At 36.3% G+C, this 22,021-nt stretch overlaps 1 protein-coding gene across 9 annotated transcripts in view; it reads right to left on the bottom strand.

The window, feature by feature from the left end:
- LAMA2 (laminin subunit alpha 2) overlaps window positions 1-22,021 on the bottom strand; it is a 333,883-nt gene that overhangs the window by 190,568 nt on the left and 121,294 nt on the right. For 8 of the 9 annotated variants that reach the window (XR_012055037.1, XM_030267881.4, XM_072926874.1 and 5 more), the window contains exons 6-12: window positions 21,279-21,368; window positions 18,994-19,111; window positions 17,130-17,308; window positions 15,390-15,489; window positions 7,087-7,247; window positions 3,188-3,328; window positions 1,667-1,840 (exon numbers count right to left, since the gene is read on the bottom strand). Coding sequence is in view for 7 of the 9 variants with exons in the window: in XM_030267881.4 (XP_030123741.4) it covers window positions 1,667-1,840; window positions 3,188-3,328; window positions 7,087-7,247; window positions 15,390-15,489; window positions 17,130-17,308; window positions 18,994-19,111; window positions 21,279-21,368 (963 nt within the window). In the remaining 2 variants the exon portion in view is untranslated. Of the gene's footprint in view, window positions 1-869; window positions 1,527-1,666; window positions 1,841-3,187; window positions 3,329-7,086; window positions 7,248-15,389; window positions 15,490-17,129; window positions 17,309-18,993; window positions 19,112-21,278; window positions 21,369-22,021 lie in introns of those variants that run through there. The other variant, XM_072926878.1, reaches the window with a different exon arrangement.

Here is a 22,021-nt window from a genome sequence, read left to right as displayed (position 1 = left end):
AAAAGAAATATTTGATATAAGTTTTTTGAGCTATATTTTTAAAACTAGGAAATCCAGGATGGTTACTACCTCTATTCAAGTTTATTTTGGGGAATATAATTTAAAAGAAATAATTTTAGCAATATAGAGGTGAGGCAGCTTTCTGTGACACAAGATTTATAAATTACAAAAGAAGTGTACATCTTGATAAAAGATTTCCTCAATTTTTTTTATACGTTTCTTGAGACAAAAATTCTTAAAGAGTTTGCATGCTTTGACATACCAATTATTCTACAGCTAGCAGTTATTCTCAAGAAAGGATGTTTTTATCTAGATTCAGCTATTTGGTTTTATTCAGTTTCAGCTATTTAGAGAAATGTTTTATTGAGTTTACAAATAAGGACTCTCAATATTCTATTTCCATTTCCCTCTCCATAGCATAAATCATCTGGCCTAGGCATGTCATTACTACTATAGTTTACATGATGCAACATGACAGTTAAGATGTACTGTGGTAATTTGAGTGCTTTCACTGTTATTGTAGTATCAAAAATTTATATGGTTCAGTTATTAAGGCAAATTGCTTCATTCATACAGTGATATCTGACAGTAACCACAAAGGACCTCAAAATTACACTGAAAAAATATCTTCCACATTCAAATAATGTGTGCATATTCCTACCATTATTTCACTCACTGACTAGAAGCAAGATGGAATTCTGGAAGGAAAAATATCAGTTCACATTTCAGGGTAAGTTCACCAGACATGCACTATCATAGAAGAAACTCCCCCTTGCCCAGCTAAGTGATCCTGACTCTCTTTAACAATTTATGAACAGGATGCCCAATTCTTTGGAATGATGTTATTTAATTTCAATGTGCTCACTTACCTTCTGTCATGTTGATTTTCAGCCAACAGGAAGAAATAAATAAATAAGAGATTGACTAGCCTGAAGAGATTACAGAGGAAAATGTGCTCAAATACATCAGTGTTAGCATTTCTGATAAGTTTTAGTATAATCAGGTGCAGAATTTAAGACTCACTCAGTCTTCAACTGTACTCTCTGGAAAAAAATGAGATTTTCATGAAAGTATTTTGGATTTGATATTAACCTGTGGGATGTGAATATGTGTGTACATACACGCTTACATACACACAGACTTAAATAAACACATTAGAACTGTCACAAAGCTCACAAGAGCATTTTCTGAGTTCCAGGGCAGAGAGCTCCCCACACAGTTCCAGGGCAGAGAGCTCCCCACACACAAGTTTCCTGAAAAACATTAAACACCCCCACAACATCTGATACACAGCCTGCATCTCTGAAAAGCAGATGAGGGAACTGGTTTTCAAAGCAGAGGACAAGGTGGGAAGAGAACAGGCCAAGCTGAACCACACACCAGCTAGTTCATTCAAAAACCAATTCTGTGAACCAGCTGGACTTATTCTAACACCTGACATCAAGAGACCAAAGAGGGCTCAAGCTTAAAGATACTTAGGTAATTTTTTCTAAGTAACTTTTTGCCTCAAAAGGATACTCCACACAGGTGATTCCTTTCTGCTTGAAATTTTGCCAGTCAAATAGCTAACCAATTTTATCCTCCCTCAGTTCCACACCACTTCAAAGCCTTACCTTTTTTCTCAATAAATCAAATTACTGATTAGGCAAGTACCACCTGCACTTACTTTGTTGCCCAAATAAGAACTGGGAGCGCTCCAATAGTAAATCTGTGGCAGTACTTTTTGCACAGCCACGTTGCTGATGCTAAGATGTTGATGCCCATGAAATCTCTTTTGCGTGGGGATAACTCTGATGTGACCTGGTAAGTCAGTCAGATACCAACCATTCATGTCTTCTATCTAAAATGATAGGAAAATAAATAAATAAAACCTTCATTTCAGTAAGAATCAGAGCATCAATAATTTCAATAGTCACAGCATCTCATTCTTCCATTTTTTAAAAAACTGATAAGGTTTAACATCAGTGTATGAACCACTGATAACACAAAGTAAAAGCAGCAAACTTCCTATTGTCTATGACTGGGAATTTTACCTTCTCAGTTTGAAAGAACTGCAAGTATTTGCATTCTGTGCTTCACGGTTCAGAGCAAGAAGGAAATTCCATCATACAAACATATGTGTAAGAATATCTACAAATATTTTGCAAGTTTTCAGTAAATAATATCAGTCACAGATTGTGCAGAAAATGAACTGACAAATGGATATGCATTTTCTGATTGCTGTAGGCAGCATAATTTATAATATTTTTCCATTCTAAAACCTTACAACTTACAAGACCAAATATACTTTTTATACTTTTATATCTTTTTGGTACTGGAAAGCACCAGAACTTGAATTTCTGAAATCCCATAACTAGAAATGAATCATCAGAGAAGAGCATACTGTTCGTACAAAGATGGTTTCTGGAGCCCAGATACAAGCAGAGAAATAAATGAGCTCAGCCACAGAATGGAATATTTCCCAGTTGTTGGCATGTAAATGAGAACATTAGACATATATGATGGTACTTGCAGACTTCCAGCATAACAATGTGGCCAAAATCAAGATCTAGTAGACCTAGAACAATTTCCCAAACTCAATCTACAGTCATGAATATGTAGCAAACATCCATTTCAGTGGCATCAGTGTCTGAGCTTTGAGAACTAATTTACAGTTTTGAGTATATTTGCAGGCTAAAGACATTTTTCTACAGTATAAATAAGAACAGCAGGTTCATCTCCCTTTCACATCCTTTCCTAGGAATGCAGCATACAAAAGAAATGCATTCAACATGCCCCCTGCAAGGCATTCTTTTTTTACTTAAGCTGGGTGTTGTACATTTAGTGTTTCCAAATTCATAATTACTTCAGGTCTAGAAATTTAATAATTACCTGGAAAAGAGGTTGGCCAATGGATACAGAGCATTTAATTAAGGAGTGGTTATATACGCACATTCCAGGACTGTGTTTATGCATATGGCTTCAGTTTCTATTGTTATAGCTCCTGTTGTGCTTTTCACTGTTCTAATTGCTCTATTTCAGAAATTTTTCACAGAGAGACAAAGCTTACAAGCATTTTCTTTGGGATAAATGAAAAATAAGGGACATGCATGATTTTCTAGTAAGAAAAAACCTGGTAACAATGGTTACTGACAGAACAAAAAGCACAAAGGAATGACATGTATTGGTATGGTATGATTTTTCTTACACTTCTGTAGGTAAAGGGAGAGTGTCTGCAGATGTTTGTTTTCCCAGAGCAGAAACATTCCTCACAGCCTTCGGGATTATTTTGCTGAAGATTGAAGAAACCTGGTTTACAACGGTCACAGTTTTCTCCTTCAACATGTTCCTGGAAAGGCACATTAGAGTATTGCTTCAGTTGTCATAGATGAGAATCAATGATCACTGGCTTTTTATTCTTCAGGAGGACTCTAAAGACATTTATATGAAAGACTTTCTTATTTATGAATGTTAGTAGCAAATTCTTTACACAGTAAAAGGTGCTTTGTGGCTGCATGTAAATGATAGGACATGGAATTTAGACATTAAAAGAGTTGTCATTTCTCATCTCTGTGAATGGACATACTTAATTTCAGGTAATAATCTAATTTATATCCTTTACACTTGAGAGCCACAGAAGAGAATGAAGTATGGCACAATGTTATGACCTCAACAACTGTAGGTAGGGCTGACAAAATCCATGCACATCCAGCTGATGGAAACTACAGGTATGTGGCAGTAGTTGTCACTTAAAATATCAGTTTTTCATAATCTGTCATTAATAGATTAATTCAGGATAAATACAAGTGGTAAACAGACTACAGTTCTTTCCATAACTACATGTGTTTGCCAGCCATGCAGCCAGGTTTGGAAACTTTTCCCCTGCAGGAAGACAGGCAGTAAATATACATCAACTATTCTAAACTTGGCATTTTGTAATTGCATTTTTCATAGAAAGCTTATGTTGTGCATTAGATCCTACTATTTTACACTATAAATCAACGTGTCCTATAGGCAAAATTGAACCTAGGTTTTCTACACAGAGTGTGTGACGTTTCCCCCCCTTACAGCCCCCTGAATTATCAGGCTAGCCCAGAGAGCCGAGGCTTTGAGGGGAGGAATATCAGGAGATGGCAAAGATTTCCAAAAGAGGCTCTTACCCCGAGATATGTTGGTGCAGCTCTCTTTATTCTGTGATGTCCTTGGGGAGAGCGGGGCAAAAGAGGACGAACAGGAAATGTCAGGGGTCTATATAGACTTTGGACAGGGTGGGCTTCTCTGGCTCTCCACCAACCCCGTTGGGGCAGGAAGGAGGGATCCAGGGTTATCTTGATCAGAGTCACAGGGTCCCGGGGAAGGGGGCACAGAGTGCCCATGAGCTCACTGTAACAAGTGTGTGGCAGGAGGCTCATGATATGGTGCTGGCTTAGTAATTCAGTATTTTCCCCAACAGAGCTCAGAAAATTCTTCCCCTTTCAGAGGTATTATGCACAGTATCCTTAACCCTGGAGACAGCGCTCTGTGGAATGCACGCAGGACTGAACTGTTGGCTCTACATCAGCAGAGAACAAGCACATTATAAAAACCCTGTCTACACTGTGCAGTCTAGGATAGCTCAAAATACACAGCTCCAAAGTAAATTCTCTGGAAGCCATTTGATAGCCTCCAGGTTAAGATGTAGCAAACCAGGGCAAAGCCGGTGGAGGTATGGGGAGAAAGGATAGCACACATGAATTAAGAGAAAATAGAGACAGTGTGCGGGAAGGGGCAACTACCTGCAAAAAGGGAGAACAATGAAAATGTAATAATGTTTTCACCACTAATTATACAGTAAAAATATGTGTAACAAAGTGTCTTTGCTCTGTTTCTACTGCTGTGCTCTATGCTCCTCTTCAATAATATCATACAGACTATTAAACAAACCACAAACATCTTTAATAAAACTCAAGCTTATAAGTCAATTACATTTAACTTCAACATCTCATTAATGTCAAGACTGGCATTTTTACATTTTCACCAGAAATCTTGGGATTAATCAATGCCTATTACCGGCATGGTTATGTCAAAATGAGTTGGTTATTCATGCTTCATGTGAATAATTATGTGGGCAACATCTGGACAGAGAGATACTCTCACCCTTTATTTAAGAAACTACAATTACGAACACTTGTCCCAAAAGTTTCATACTGTATTGATGTACTTAGTGTGTGCAGAGCGGGAAGAGAAAAATGAAAAGAGAGCTGCAAACCAAACGTGTTAAAATGCAAAGTTGCCCACTCTGCAATCACAAACATCATCTGTGAGTAGAACTCCACTGAGCAGGCAGCAAATTCAGTGAATAATAGATAAATAAAATTCAGAGTTGGAAAGGAGATCTAACCTATCCCTAAGCAAATAAAACAATGTTTCTCCAACCCCATGTATTTCTCAATACTTTTCAGTGCAGTATTAAGCTATCCAAAGATGAAGCTTTGACCACATACCTTCATAAAGTTGTAAAGCCTATCCAGTTATGACTCTTTTCAATAATTTTCTTTACAAGAAAACTATCTCTAGCAAATGTAAAGCTCATCTCAGGTAACTGAAAGATGTGATTAAAAGAAAGGAAGCATTTCTTAAGATCTGCTATTAACCAGACATCCCACTTTATTCTTCACATATAGCATAACTAATCTGATGATTTCAGTGTCCCTTTGACCATATTCTGCTTTGATTTGAATTTGAAGATTGCTAGTGAATTAAATGTGTATGTATCGGTATCTCAGCTTTTTACAAAAGGTATCATTTTTCTCCCACAAGCATTTAAAAAGCAACTGGAGGAGCACAAAGAAGACAAAAGATGAACACTGAGGGAAAAGTGGATATAATGAGAACTCTCTGGAATAGGAACAATTATTTCTATTCTTTATTTGTTCATTTTGATCTGCGTGTACTAACAGGTCAGTTTGGCTTTACATGAATAACATTATAAGAATCATTAAGCAGTATTTATCTGGTATTTAGTATAATACATCTTCATCAAAGCTCCATTCGAAGCCAGCACATAGCAAAATCACCCTCTTATGATGTTCTAGACTTGATGGCTAAGTAATTAGAAATATGATGTGGATGATTTTATTTCTGACAGAGAGCATGTGGCTGTATCATAAAGTGAGGATTAAGTTAATTCTCTGAGTAGATTTCAGTGCCATTCAGCTGTCAAACCAGAGGTCTGTGTGTGTCCGCAGCATGAGATTGAAGCATTTTTGTACATTCCTGTATTTAAGAATGTCATGTAAGTATTTTTAAATTCTCATTTATGACTAATTCTGTTAACTAAATTTTGGAAGGGAATTCCACAAATATAGTACAGAAAAAATGTTCCACAGTACAGTGAGTTGTCCTTTGGGCATATTCATGGTCACTTACTATACTGTAACTTAGAAAGCACAACCATTTCTAAAGCCTTTCTGATAGCTAGGTATTTTATAACTGGATGCATCAGCTTAAAATGTTTTTCATTTCTACATAATATCAAGATATAGTTTGAGGGAGATACCAAATGGCACATGGAGAAAAACCCTCTTAAATTTTCTTCCTAGAAATTAAGACATTCATCCTACAGAAAGGATAGATTTTGTTTTTTAAAACATGTTAGAAATTTCTAAACAACCATTCCAAGGCTGGGAAGAATGTCTGCTCCTAAAAGGCAGCATTCTTGTTTTAATAGATCATCAGTTCTCTTCATTTTCTCTTTTTGAAATCGCATTTACAGGTTAGTTTTAGAATCCACAATACTGTAAACATAATTTCTGAGTAGATGAGGAGGGGTCTTGAAACAAATGATTCACAGGCTTTGTAAGTATCCCATATTTCCAAGGACTTGTATGACTACCAGCACCTAAGGCTCCTAGGTAAATATGTTGATTGAAGTGAGTTCTGAGATGACACAGGACCATGTAGGAATTTGTAGGAGCAAGACCAAGTGTTCTGTGGGAGGTGGCTAACATAGATACTAACACAGCTAGGTAGAACAGTGGAATACTCAGGCATAATAAAAGGGCATACATGCAAACTTTCAGCATCGTGAGTATCTTTCTATGGCTCAGAAGAATTCAACACCCATACCTTGCAGATGCAGGGACCTATGCAGGGGTCATCATTTTCACTGCCCTCAAGGGAGCAGTTGCATGGCAGGCACTCGGGATATCCTGTATAACCCAAGGCACATCGATTGCAGCTTTCTCCTGCATAGCCAGTCTTGCAGTGACAGAAACCAGGCAACAAATCTATGAAAAGTGGAAGAAAACATGAGATATATTTCTTTGTCATTATTATTGTCAGATATGTGTGTTAGAGTGCTCAAAGTAACACCTTTGGTAGGTTTTACATAAGAGGGTGTTTACTGCTGCTCACACCACACTCTATTACTCAGAGTCATCTGATAGAGGCTCGAATGAACAATGTAAGAATAGGGCAAGTATACAGTGATTTGAATGCTGAGTTTCCAGAAACCTGTGTATTAGAAATCTTGAAAATTGAAACATTTTGCATCTAACAGTCCCTAAAAATCTTCTCTTCCATTAATTCATCTAAAGACCTTTCAACATGCTTTTACTTTCAGAATTTGTAAGGCTCCCTAGCAGGAATTTTCACATTTAGTCTTGTATAGTGTCAAAAAATACTGCTGTGTGTTAAATCTCTATTTATTCCTATCTAATTGTTATAGAAAAGAGAAAGTAACCATTCACTTTATGCATGCCACCTGTGATTTCAATATACCTCTATCATATGCTACCAAACATTTTTAATTCATATGCCATAAACTCCTAAGCCTACTCAACTGCTGTTGTCCATCTCTGCACTGTTTCCAGTTCTAATAAATTATTTAAAGAGGGTGTGAATACTGTAAATTAGTTTGATTGGTTTTTCTGATGAATTTTTTCAGCTGTTTTTTTTTTAAACAGTAGGATATCCTAAGGACCTTTTGATGTTTTTGACTGCTGCTGAGACAGAACTAAAATGACAGACCCAAGGCACAGTCCAAGGTAATTTCAAGAGCTGATTCACAACTGATAGTGCTTAATACAGAAATCACTGTGCAAGTAGAACTACTTTTCTCAGTGTTCTACTTTTCCTGTAATTGCTACAAAAATTCATCATTTATTTTACTACCCAGCCACTGGCTTTCTTGAGATCCTTCTGAACATTTTGCAGTTCTTTCATTTTTCTATGCTGAAAGATTCTGTACTTGCTAACTTTATCACCTTCCTACTCATCCCTTCTCCAGGTTAAATATGAATATTTTCAACAGTTCATATTGATCATCACTGTGAAAATGGTCCATTTATTCTTTTAACCAAGTACTAAGCCATAAAAGAACCTTTTCTCCTTATCCTATTACACTTCCTTTTGTGGATTTCGGTAAAAGATCTTGTCAAAACCTTTTGAAAATCAAACTACAGTATTAATCAAATGAGCGTTTGTTCACATATTCATTTAATCCTTCAAACAGATTCATAAGGCAGACTGTCCTTTATATAAAACACCTAGTCTTGATTTTTGCCCATTTTTGCCACATTTCAGAAATGGTTTAAATCCTTTATTGTAGCTATAGTCATTTCCATGGAATAGAAACCAGACCTTCTGATTATAGTTTCCTGGAACACCCTGTCTTTCTTTTGGATAAACAGTGTCTATTTAATATTAATGTCTGTTTTAAAAAATATTTTAAGCTATATTTAATGCCTCAAGTAACTCAATTTCCCCCTACTCAACTCATCCTGAAGCCATGGATAAATATGCCATATGCCTGACAAATTTTGATTCTGCATTTATCAGTTCACTTTAAACCTGACACTACTATTTGAGTCAGCTCTTCTGACTTGTCCCCATGAATGAAGACTCTCAAGTGGGAAATTTCCTGAGCTATTCTACTCACTATTAAAAAGAATTAATATAGTTTTTAATATAGTTTTTCTGCTGTGTCCCTTTCTTTCTTCAGATATCCATTTATAACTTGGTTACAGCTAAACCATATTTAACTCCTACTGCATTTGAATCTCTAGCACTCTGATTGCAAAAGCACCTCTTAGCAATATCTAAGTATTTAGAAAATTATTCCTTAAAATATGTGTATTTATTAATAAGAACATGACTTTCTTGAATATGTCACAATTTATATTCTTTCCTATTATCCTCAGTTAGAAATAACTTCTGATTTTCAGTGAGTTTTTTCTGTTGTTTAAATAGATGTATTTTTTTTTGTTAGCTTAATTGCATTGCTTGAATAATTTTGAACCAGAGAAAGGCCTCTTCTCTGAATATCTAATATGCAGTCTATAAACCTTAAGCTTACCATTAGCAGTCTTGGATTGCTCATTTTTATTTTCCTTTTATAGGTTTCCTTGTTTTGATTAAGTTGTTTTTCAAGGAGGCTTTCTCATTCTTACAAGAACGTTGAATTTGACTGCCCTTCAGGATGAGAGTTTTAAAACAGTCCCTCATGCATAAATCCAGAGGTGCTTCTCCTTTTTATGGCCTCTCTAACTAGCTATTTGAAGAAGCAGCCACCTACAGGAGTTTTAAATTATATTATCTGTTAATCTATACAGAGGTGAAATTCAATCTGTCTCCTCTAACCTTGAAGCCTCTTTGATCTCCTGTAGCACATCATACTGACTGACACCTTCTTGATCTGTCCTAATTATACACAGAATTTCAGTGCATGAAATTTCTGTTACTTACTGTCTCAAAGTGATGTGCTCCATGGGTTTTGATGCCCTTGGCTCAGCTGATTCTCAAATTTCTGAGTTATTCTCCTCTCAAACAGCTACCATCAAGGCCCCTACAGCACAGCAGGACACAAGCTCTTGTAATCTGGGTCAATGCATCCTAACTGGACAATCTGGAACAGAGAAACTTTTGTTCCTTCCAGATGAAAATAGTTGTCTATACTACAGGGTTCAGCAGTAAAAGACATAGGTAAGCCTACACTTTAGAAGTGAGCTCACCTCATTTGAAAGCTTCAGGAACTCAGATCTCACAAACCAAGTCTCAGCAAGCTCAAATTCAACTACATGTCTCACTATGGAGCTCCCAAATACTCATTTATATCTACAGTCTCTCCTCCATTGCCCACTCTGTCAATTTTTTTTAGCTCCTCAACAAAAACCATCCCTTCTCCTCCTTTTCCTTTCTATGAAGCTATTGAAAACTCTAATGTCACCAGTGCAGCTCAACCCATTCTTATATAGCACATTACTTATCAAGAGACCACACACTCCACGTGAGAGAGGAAGGCAGGAGATTGCTACCTGTCATAAATTCTTCCAGCTCTCACACTTGTTGATACAGGTAGTCTGTGTACTTGATTTGGCTCCATGCCTTCTCCCATTTACAGACCCCGTGAGATCTCAGCTCTCCCTGTGTTACACAGTGTGTAAATTCCTCTCAGTGTCCCACTGGTTGTTTTTGATGAGGCTGCTGTAGTGCATATGTAATGTACAATATGTCAACAGACTAAATACATTTCAATTTAAGGCAGATGTTCCAGGCTTGCCTCTTGTTTTTGTTGTTATGAACTGGTATTTCAGAAGAAGGACATCTTTTGCTTTTGGTCTATGACTTCATAGGTCTTGTTTGAATGGGGCTTTATTTGATGAAGCTTTATTTGATTCCCTGCTTTCTCCCTGAATATTATCAGTTTCTGTCCTATCTTTCAGCATGCAGAGGCTTTGAAAATGCACCCTAGAGGATGAGTCATCTTGAAATATGAGTTTTACCAGTTAGTTTTTCCTAGCCTAGCAGTCTTTCAAAACTGCACAAAAATAAATGCATGCAAAAGCATGAACCAGACCTTTAAAAAACCTGCAATCCTAGAAATGGCCTCTTGTCATTTTCACTCCTGTTCAACAGCATATAAATTTCAAAAATAATTTCATGGAAGTCAGTGGTACTGCTTTCTGAGCAAAGTAGTACAAAGCCTGAATAAAGATAGAGATGTCTGGATCTTACTTATCCAAAAATGTCTGAGGACTTTTTCAGCAAAGATATAGATCTGTCATTTGGATTACATTGTCCATAAAGAGGCAGTAGGGGGAAAAAAGATAGCCAAGTAAAATGGCTATTTTTTAAAATCTAGCCATTAGAGCTTGAAACAAGAGTACCAATTCATGGAGAAAGCCTTAATTACTGGAGTACAGCGTACTTCTAGATGGTTATCACTTCTGTATGGAACACTGAAATATTAGCAATGGTTAAGTTTAGCTATTAGGATGAATTGAACACAGATGGAAAAGTTCAGTTTTAGAATTATTGCCCTTCAGTTACAAAACCTAGAGGAATCTTCATCAGTTTGTCTTATGATTGATCCTAAGCTTCTCTTTTTATATTTCTCACTAACAAAAGATATAGGATTGCCATGAAAGAATATTTAAAAAGCATTCTTGAAGATTCAAAACCAAAAACACACTTTATGAGCAATAATAATATTTGATTTTAGACTACTGAATGAGACACATGAGGACAAAGAGATCAAAATTGAAATTGTACCTAAAATACAACAATACTTCTTTCTTTCCTGAAACAATGAATTCTATATTATAAAGCAGCTTCTCTTATCTAGCAAAACTTGATTATGACTACAGGATGCAGTCAGTTAAATCCTCTTGATGCATTTCATCAATGCACCAGTTATTGTAGTATTTGCTACAATTTTCAGTTTTAATTGCTGCTTACCTACTGTATTCAAGAGCAGAGAATGTACAGCCTCCAGCTTTATTTTACTTGAGAACTCTTCACAGTGACTATATATCCCCAGTGATGCTCCTTACTATCTTATTTCTATTTTCATTTAATGTCTTTTACTCACTAAAAGCATTTACTTAGCACACATTTAAGAAGCATATTCCCATCCTACAAACAAACAATTTATCCTCATACAACCAGCCAGTGACTCTTTAAGATGTATTTCAACCCACCCAGAGTGTTAATTTTAGTTCACTGGTGAACAGATAGATTCCTTCAGACAAATCATGCTTTCCAGCCTTTCCTTTATGAACACTCACCAGTGCTTCAAACCAAATTGCTGCCCAGGGTGAGAGTATGCAGTAAAAAGAATTTTATCAGTGTACTGAATACAAATGTGAGAGGGAAAAAAGGGAAGAAATTATCTTGTTTCAGGATAGTTTTATGCTAAAAATTATATCCAGAGTCACTCTTTATTCTAAAACAACCTCTTCTGTAACCACAGAAATCTTTTCTTAAAAGTAATATTAAAAAGGCTTTTCCTTTCAACCCACATTGTTGTGTCTTTTTTGTTGAATATGGCATTATGGTCACAAATATGTGACTGGTTCAAGGACTACAAACATAATGAGCAAGAAGAAAACAGTTTTCCTAATATGTTGGAAACTTATTTAGTACAAGTAAAAAAAAAAAAAGGCAAATAAACAGTAATAATAAAGAGCAAAGAGCAAGTCCATTGTAGGCAGAACAGCTTTGATGCCCAGATACATGTAGAGCTGGCTTGTTTTTATTGTTGTGGTCTTAAAATAAAAAAATAATAAGATATATATCAAAATTATCCTCTGGCCACTGTCCAGACAGAGCAAAGAGTCTACTTCTCACTAGACTTCCAATACTGGGCAGGACACAGTCAACTGGTCCCAAGAACAAAAGCATGGACTGCTTTGGGGAGGGAATTCCATACATGATGACAGTTATCTAAACAACAATTGTGCTTGTCACATATGAGAATAAATAGTTTAAATGCAGGAATAACCTCTACAATAAATAACTTGGAAACAGAAGGCATCAATGAGTTTAAAAAGGAATAAAGAGAAAATATTTCTTTATGCGTCACAAATAGCAGACTCAATAGAGATTAAGAACGTTCTAACATCCTCAAAAGCAACAGGCCTTCAAACAACTGCAGCAGCATGAGTTAATTTCAGGTAGATGAGGAAAAGCTGGTTACAGTCAAGACAGAAAAAGACGTTTTCATTTTGTGAAGAGAATAAAAGAACTCTGATTATCAGGACTGGAGAAACTACAGCATTCAACAGCTTCTTTGAATGCCTGGAGCCAGATAAGCAGAACTGGCTATCTGCAATAAAAGTAAAACATGGAAAAGAAGAAAAAAAAAATCAAATATGTTATCTTCAGCATGTTAGTATGACTTGCTTATTGATTTTCTAGAAAGACACAGTTAATGATCCAAACAGGAGTTTAATTCTCTTCCTAGAGATGTTCAGAAATGACGCAAGAGAAGAATTTGCCAGAAAGAAGATCAGAGCACTAAAAAGGCAGGAGACATAGAAAGGTGTCAAAGTGCAGTACCACCTTGTCAGATCCAGAAAGTATAAGCAGATTTAGAAAGCAGCTATGAGATGGTTTAGATCTGCTGAATGCTTAGAGGCATAACACATTTTGAGAGCTCCTAAGGACACCATTACTGACAAACAAGATGGAAAAAAGTCTCTATCTTTTTGCTTTCCTCTTCTTGTGAGAGAGGAGCTGTCAGCCTCCTATATGCTGATCAGCTGCCAGGCCCCAGGAGGATGACCCACACCAGGGGCCAGAGAAGAAGGTGTGAGAAGAGAGACTGCAGCAACAACAGGAGTCAGAGACCGAGCAGCTGCGTAACATGCAAGTGGGACATCACGTGTTTTTCAATTAATCATTCCCTATCTCAAAATCACAGTCTGAGAGGTTCCTTTGTTGCATTGACTGTCATCTGTAACCTGTTTTAGTCTCACCCACAGGTTTGGTACAGGCATTGAAGAGTCTTGCTGTGTTTTTGCCAGCTTTGGGATTGATCCTCCCTTCTGCTCAGACTGTCTCTTATATCACTCCATGTGATACACTGCACTAGGTATCCATGCTCTGTGCTGGCAGCAGGAAGGGGGCTGCGAGGGCAGCCTCTGTGAGGAAAAGGCTGTACCAGACATGGCCAGCTCCCAACAGGGCACACAGCCCCTCAGCCAGCCAGGTCAGAGAATGGAAAAGGGGAAGGAGTGGTAGGAGAAGCTCCAGGTCCAGAGCACGTATACCCCTGGAGCCCCTGGAGAAAACCAGGCTGGAGCAGATATTCACACCGCAGCCCATGAAGGGCATGTTGGATATTTCTTGAAAGAACTACAGCCCATGGAGAACTGCTGGTAGAGAAATTTTTTTTTGTGAAGGATGTAGGCCCATGGGAAGCACCCACACTGGAGATGGGGACAAGTGTGAGGAGGAAGGAGTGACAAAAAGGAACTATTATGACCACTGCTATGACTCCTGCTTGCTATCATCCTGCATCACATTGTGGTAGTGGGGAAGGAGGTAGAGGAGCAGTCTGGAATGAAGAAGTGAGGTTGAGTCTGGGGAAAAAAAAAGAAGGTGGAGGAAGAGATGCATTCTTAATATTTATCTTTGCTTATCACTACCTGAAACTACTTAAATTGGCAATAACTTAACTTTCCCCAAATAAAGTCTGTTTTTCCCAGGATGATAACTGGAAAATGATTTCCACTTTGGCCCATGAGCTGCTTCATCTTATGTTCTGCCCCTGTCCTGCTGAGAAGGGCAGTGAGAAAATGGCTGGGTGGGCATCTTCAGCTGGCCAAGACCAACCCACCAGAGATACCACTGGGACAGTAAATCATTATCATTTTACTGAACTGATGCAATCAGTACATGGTTATTACAGTAGATTATGGCCCCTGTCTCTGCATCTCTGCCACATTGCTTTTATGCTCTATTGATCTCTATTTTAAAGGATTGCTACATCTCATCAATTGATTGTAATTAGCCCAATTTATAAATCTCTTAAGAATCGACCTTGAGTTCTGTTGTCTTCCTACAGTATTTGCAGATGTTTTACAATGAAAGAACAAAAAATATGTCAATTCATTGACTCCAAAGCCCAATGAACATTCATTGTCTACATGAAGACAGCTTTTACAGGGCTATGGCAAGCATCTTGTAATCCTACATGAATAACATAGAAAGCAAATAAATACCTTTCAAGAATAATTTTTAGATTTCAAATGGAAATATGCTTAGATAGGAAAAGATAACATCACTGTTGCATAAGTTTTAATCTCTGTGGTAAAAGAAGAAAGCTCTTTAATGCCAAAATTCTTTAATATTTCCCACTGGGAATATTCTTCCAAATATACATAAGTTTCCCAGCCACTAATCTGAAAGAAGCCTGAACTAATTGGGAATATGATTTTCAAAAAAGAAAAAGAAAAAAGAAAAAAAATCAAAACAATGCAGGTGAATTACTGTATGCCTAAGTAAAATTTAAAAAAGAACCACAATAAACCAAAACCAAACCTTTTGGTTTTTTGCCTTGTTAAAGATACCAAAAATGTGATTCAGCACTTCTCTGGCCATTGCTGAACTTCATCTTTAACATCCCTATATTTGAGGGATCTTACCTCCTTCTGTATGTTTCTCATCCTTGACACAGGTATCATTTAAAGATCCATTTGGATCGCAGGAACATGGCTGGCATGGATCTGGGTTTTCTGGCAATACCTATAAAAATAAAGATGTCAGAAGAAAAAAAAACTTACCTTCAATAATTGGAAACTTTTATTTAAAAAGTAGGAGAGAATGACTTCTTTATAGGTGGCTTATACTTGAAGAAAAATGAGACAGCTGATAAATTTAGTCTATGCAGACTATGACAAGAAGAAAAGGCCTCAAATTGCACCAGAGATTGGATATTATGAAAAATTTCTTCACAAAAAGGTTTGTCTAACATTGGAATGGACTGCCCCAAAAAGTGGTGGAGTCACCATCCCTGGAGGCATTTAAAAGATTTAGATGTGGCATTCAAGGACATTGTTTAGTGTTAGGTTAAGGGTTAGACTCAATCTTAGAGGTCCTTTCAACATAAATGATTCTAGATTCTGTGATTCTATTAAAGTTACAGTTGGGATTTTTATTTAGAAATATGTAGTGACTTAGATGCAAATATGTCTTCAACTAAAAAAATACCAGGTATACAGATAGTAACAGAACCTTATATAATTAAAATCAATAAATGCAATTAAGTAGATTTTAATCATTTTCTACCTAAAGTAATATTGACAATATCAGTTCTGGTCAACATGATTCAAAAACTAACTAATGTTAGTTAGTCAGTAAGAGAGAAAAAAGGAAAATGAAGAAAAGTGAACATTAAACAATGGAAAAATTTTCTTTTTTTCTTGAGAGGTTACCTCAACCAAACTTAAACCTTGGTCTAATATCACACTAGGAATATAAATTAGAAGTTCTGCATGAACTAGTTACATACACATAGTATGGATATACTATACAAACACACACATATATATCAAATCCATTGTAGCTGGATGATAACTCAAAACAGAGGCAAAAATCAAGTAAGTGCCCTGCTGTTGAAGAAATTGTTTCTCAGTACTCCTTTTCTCAAGTTGTAAGGCTTAATCTAGTCTATCAGAGAAAATGTAATTACTGCTATTTGCTGATGTTTTCTCTTTGAGGATTGAACACCAATCAGACTAAAGGCCATTATTTACCCATCTGAAAATATACAGATGAAATATAAGCAATTCAAGCACACACTAATAGTGTAGCTGTCTAAAGCACAGGAATGGCCCATATTGACAATACAACCTAATATAAGATTCATTTTTGACAGCTTCCACTTAGATGAAAATACAGTCTTATACAATGAAATAGAAAAAAGCAATTTCCACTGCACTGAAATTTAAAGACATTCATGAAACACTATAGAATTTCAGTGGTTATTAATTCTACATTGCATTTAAAAAACAGAAATTACAGTCTCTCTTTCATCAATACCAAATATAGCAATATTTCTTTGAACTGTGATAACAAAAGTTGAAATTCATTACTGAGGCAGAAGTTCTGTTTACAGGACCACATCCTCTTTTAAATTAAATTGAAATACTAGCTGGAGGCCCTGACCTCAAGTGCATTCCCTCATATCAACACAATTCACTTTCCTATTTTTCTGAGTGTTAACTTTATACATTCCCAGCTGTGAAAAGCAACCACTGCACTGCCAGATTTGGAAGTTAACCTTCACAAAATGGCAGTCCAAACTCTGTTTAGCAACGTAAGCTTCTGAAGCGATGGTTTGAATGGCGAGCTTTGCAGCGAAGGGAGGTGGAGCAGGCGTTTACCCCTTTTGGCCTGAAGTAGCCATCCAAGCAGGTCTCGCAGTTGATGCCGCTGGTGTAGCCCGAGCAGTTCACACACACTCCGCCCCCGAGGAACTCCCCGTGGATGTTCAAACTCTGATTTCTGTCTGCCACATCCTGATCATAGTAACACTCCTCAGTCTTCCCGTGACAGTTGCATGCTAAAAGAGAAGGAAAGCGTTAGCAAATACTTCCCCACTGGGGATGCCCCACTGTTACTGAGGTATTAAAAAGAGCCATTCAATATTTTATCATTGGTTCTGTGTATATTGTAGAAGCACATCCAAAAATTCATTTAGTACTTTGTGAAAGGCAATGTGGTCCCATTACAAGCACAGCCTGAAATTCTATTGAATTAAACAAAGTTGTATTTTTTTCTCCTCAATATTTTGTCTTGGGGAGTACAGAAGTTAACAGATACAGTCTAATTATGATATTCCTGGTTTATTTCAGTTTGTTTGACTTCTTTTTCTTCTTTAAATTGATAGCTGAGAAACCTTTTGGGGGTTGCATACATATACAGCTCATGAAAGGGTTATCTAAATTAAAATGCAAGAGGAGTTGTAAGAAGAGCAGCACAATGTGATGAGTAAATTAAAGTGATTCAAATAAAAGCTGAAAGACATCCTAAAAACATCTCACTTGCACATATGCATATAGGAACTCAGGCAGAACAAAGGGATTCCCAATCTTAAATCTTCTGACATTTATATCTGAACTCTAGACTTCAGGTCCAAATACAGGAAAGTTAATCTAATACTCTGTTGCAGTGAAAACGAGGTAGTTCACTGGCCCTTTCCCTGTGGTATTACAACATTCATTTCATCATAAAGAGAAATTCAAAGCTTGTCAACATTGTGGAGAGGCATGTGAACCAGATCCCAGGGAACTGTGTTCACCGAGACAGCACAAAAATTCACTAATAGTTGAATAGGGTGTAAGTGTCTCTTAAAAATTAAACATGAAATTAAATGTACCCTGTCTTCATTCCATAATGCAGTCTCAGTGCAGACACAGTCCCAACTAAAACAAAGACCTCTGTGACCAAAGTTTACAGGACACAAATAAGCATTGGCTACTCTAAATATGGGCATATCTGCTCCTTTTTATTTATTTTTAATCACTCATGATAAAATTATAGCTGAAATCCCACAAATGAATAAATATTGAATGTAATGGAGCATTAGATTTTATTATGTTCAGAATTATAAGGGGTATGTGACCTTTGGAAGTAAGAGGTTAAAGTTCAATTATAACTACCCTTACTAAAATAAATCTGAAAATTAAATTTCCACCCTGTGGGAAGTTGATATCTCAAGGTATGTTTTCATTCCATGTTGGAAAACTAGATATTTTCTATTTTCCGTTAAAAAAAATCAGACATCAGCTTGCATTTTGATAATACAAAAATATTTTGTTTCAGCAAAGATGAATATTATAACATATAAAAACGTCATTTAAACAGAAATCACACCAGTAAAGTTTCCTATAATGAAAAACCTGTAAAGAGATATTTTTACTTACCAGGGTATAACCTTGTTATTTTATAAAAACAAAACCATAATGATTATAAAAACTATACAAGACAATTTTTTTATATAGCATTCCCCATATATCACCATATTACAATAAAATACTCTGAGTTCAATAAAACCACAACTCTGCATGTAATTTTTTCTGCAAAGTCTTTTGAGTCAGTCTAATTAAGTGAATAACATAAAATCAAATGTTATTCATAAACCAATGTGGTTAGAAACCAAATAAACTGCAAAATCATGTCGGACCCAATTTCAGTTTTCGGTAGCAGTTGCAAGAACTTTTCTCCTCTGTACTGTTTTCAACTTACGTTCACATTCATGCTTATGCAGGAGAGTGCCAGCATGCCAAGGCTTTTGATGGAAACCAGGACAACACTGATCACATGTCTCTCCGCATGTGTTGTGCTCACACTGACAGACGGATTTCTAATTTAAAAGAAAAACAAATATTTACACAATGTGATGATTTGAAAAATCTGTCCATGTACATAATATGCATTCCAGTTCAAATTATGAAAACATTAACGATGGCTCTACTCTGTAATTCCTTTGTTTATTCATTTGTATTCGTTTATGCATCCTGCATTCACAAAGTGTGTTTGAAATCTATAGCTCTATTTGAAGAAAACAGCCACAAAACAAAGGAAGACAGCTGGCCAGATAATCTAAGGAGAACCTAAGAATGCCGGAAAATTTAATTCCAACTGGATAAAGGATGATGAGAAAGTTCCCCAGTAAAACAAATAAGCCAAAGTACAGGTAGCCTTTGGATACAGAAAAACCGATCTGACCCCTGAAGGAGCAAGCCATTCTCCACCCTTCCCTTTGATGCATCAATTCTTCTGCTGCAGAATGAAGTAAATTCTGTCAGCTGATCCAATACAAATTGCCTTTTTTTATATATTTGATATTATTTTTTGACTGGATAAGTCAACTTACCACGTAACCTTCCAATTTTGTAACTAATTCTATGGGAGGGATAGCAGGAGTGTTTAAAGTAATAATAGATGAGCACAAGTCCAGCCTTTCAGTCACTCTACAGTTCCCCACAAGACCATCTTAACCTGGCATGAAAATATTACTGTAAGTAACACCAAAACTCCCTGAAGCCACAGAGGCAGCTTGGAAAAGCTAAAAAACCATGCAGTTTGGAGAAATAAGAAGCAAAAATTGCCTTTCCAATAGTTTAGTGAAGGGGATTCTCTGTGGTCCTTGTGAGGCCACACAAGGTCAAACCAGCAAGCCAGAGAAGCTCCATGGCTCACAGGACAATGCATAAATCTTGCAAAACAAGTATAACTCAAGGACTACTTCGCAAATGCATGGCAGTGAGTTCCAGTAAGTTTATTCCCTGCAATGCTATGGGAAAGATTCTTTCTGCTAACAAGTACAGTCATAATGTTTATAAGCCTATTTTGGCATGGCTCAGTCCAAAGAATATCCCTGGACAGCTAAACCTCCAAATCTCTTCTGGCTTGAACTGTTTCACTTACACTATTTTTTATGCTGGTCAGATAACAAATACAGATTTGATGTCCTACAAAACAGGACCTCACACTTGTCAAAATGCCCTTATTTTATCAAGTAGCCAAATTATCTGAAGTATGATATTAATCTCAGTAGCAGCACTTATTTTCAGAGGCAGGCCTGATTCTAACAGATGGCACAGAGACAATGCTGCAGCTTCATCACTAAGGGCATTTGAAACAACAGTTTACCACTTGCTGTACATATCATTACAGAAAATTCTCAAAAGGATTAAACCAAGACGTTTGCTCAGTTTTTACAAGTATCCATAGAAATTGCTTAGAACTTGAAATGCATTCTCTATAAGCTTTTGTCATTTCTTTAAATGATTTCCTACATAATGGCTTAATGCCACATACAAATAAGATTTTCAGTTAAATCCTATAAAGCTCCTACTTAAGTGAATAGTACATGAAGAGATCCCACACTGTAGCATGTAATAGTAAACAGGAAATTCATTATTAGTGACAATGAGTGCATAGGGTTGGACAATCAGTAAAAAATTATATTTCTGTATTAATTACATTGGTTATGCTTTGATTATATTGGTTATATGCAAAAAAAAAAAAAAGAGTTAAAAGTTGAAATATATTATAAACAGCCCATGATTTTCTAGATTAGCTTAACTGATCATTCAATTGATACTTGCTACATAGCCAATGCACCATTCTAGAGCCATCATTTGTTTGCAAGCAACAATTAAATATCTGACAACCATTTAGGAAATATCTTGGTTAATATCAAGAAGGAAAAGAAAGACTGACAGTGCTCATTTCTACAGCAACATAGTGTAACTAAGATTTCTGTTTTTCCTAGGAAAATTCCAATATGAATTATCTGAAACTTATTCCTTCATTTCAGGAAAGTCTCTGCTGATGCTGTATGAATGTTCATTATTCTGGCTGCTAGCACTGTTTCATTCTGGCACTGCTTCTGACTGTTCTTCTAGGTGAAAAACAGACATAAATTCACAGAACTCTGAAGAATATCAATATCAGGGTTTTTTTTTTCTTTTTTTTCCTCATGTTTCACCCTATAAATAAGGCACATTAAAAAAAATACATACATTGGTCATTGGATCCAGTGGACAAGCCTTTGCATGGCCTGAACATATACACATGCCTCCAACGGAGATGTCTTTTATAGAATAGTAATACTGTAAGACAAAACAGAAATTGAATTGCTAAGTGGATTCTAAAATGCAGGTGCCATATTGCAGAATTCATTTCTTGTGACAAAACTGTCAGGTCCTGTTTTATTTCTTTTTTGATCTATTACAAATATAGCAGACAGTGTAATCCAAGCCGTGTCTTGATCAACAGATTCAGGCTGAGTGAAAGAAAGGGTGTAAAACTGGCACAGTTCCATTTGTTTGAAGTCACAAAAGCCATGTCAATTTATACACAGCATACAAAAACATGAGAATAAGAAAAAGCTATATGCACACTGGATAATGAAAAGTAAAATTCTATAGAATTTATTCTCTTCAGAAAATATGAAAAAGAAAAGGTATGATGATGGGAAGAGGAGAAAAGCCAGGAAAAAACCTATGAAACAACTTTGTTCACCTTAGCTGGGTCTAATTTGGGCATTCACTGAACTGTGGAAAGAATAACTGTTTTTCACTATTGGCCTTTTGAATGATCATGAAACAGTTTTTATTATTGAGATTTAAGTATTTTTGACCAGTTTTCTGCCATTTGGCCATTTCTCTTTTTTGCTTTGGTGAGTATTAAGAGCCCTAAGCAGAAAGGAGGCTAGAAAGATATTCATAATCTTATATTACAAAGCCTGTGAAAAGTGAATCTC

The sequence above is a fragment of the Taeniopygia guttata genome, chromosome 3 (assembly GCF_048771995.1).
Source record: "Taeniopygia guttata chromosome 3, bTaeGut7.mat, whole genome shotgun sequence".
NCBI lineage: Eukaryota > Metazoa > Chordata > Aves > Passeriformes > Estrildidae > Taeniopygia > Taeniopygia guttata.
Note: the sequence above shows the minus strand (reverse complement) of the source record. Positions and strands in the feature narration are given on the sequence as shown.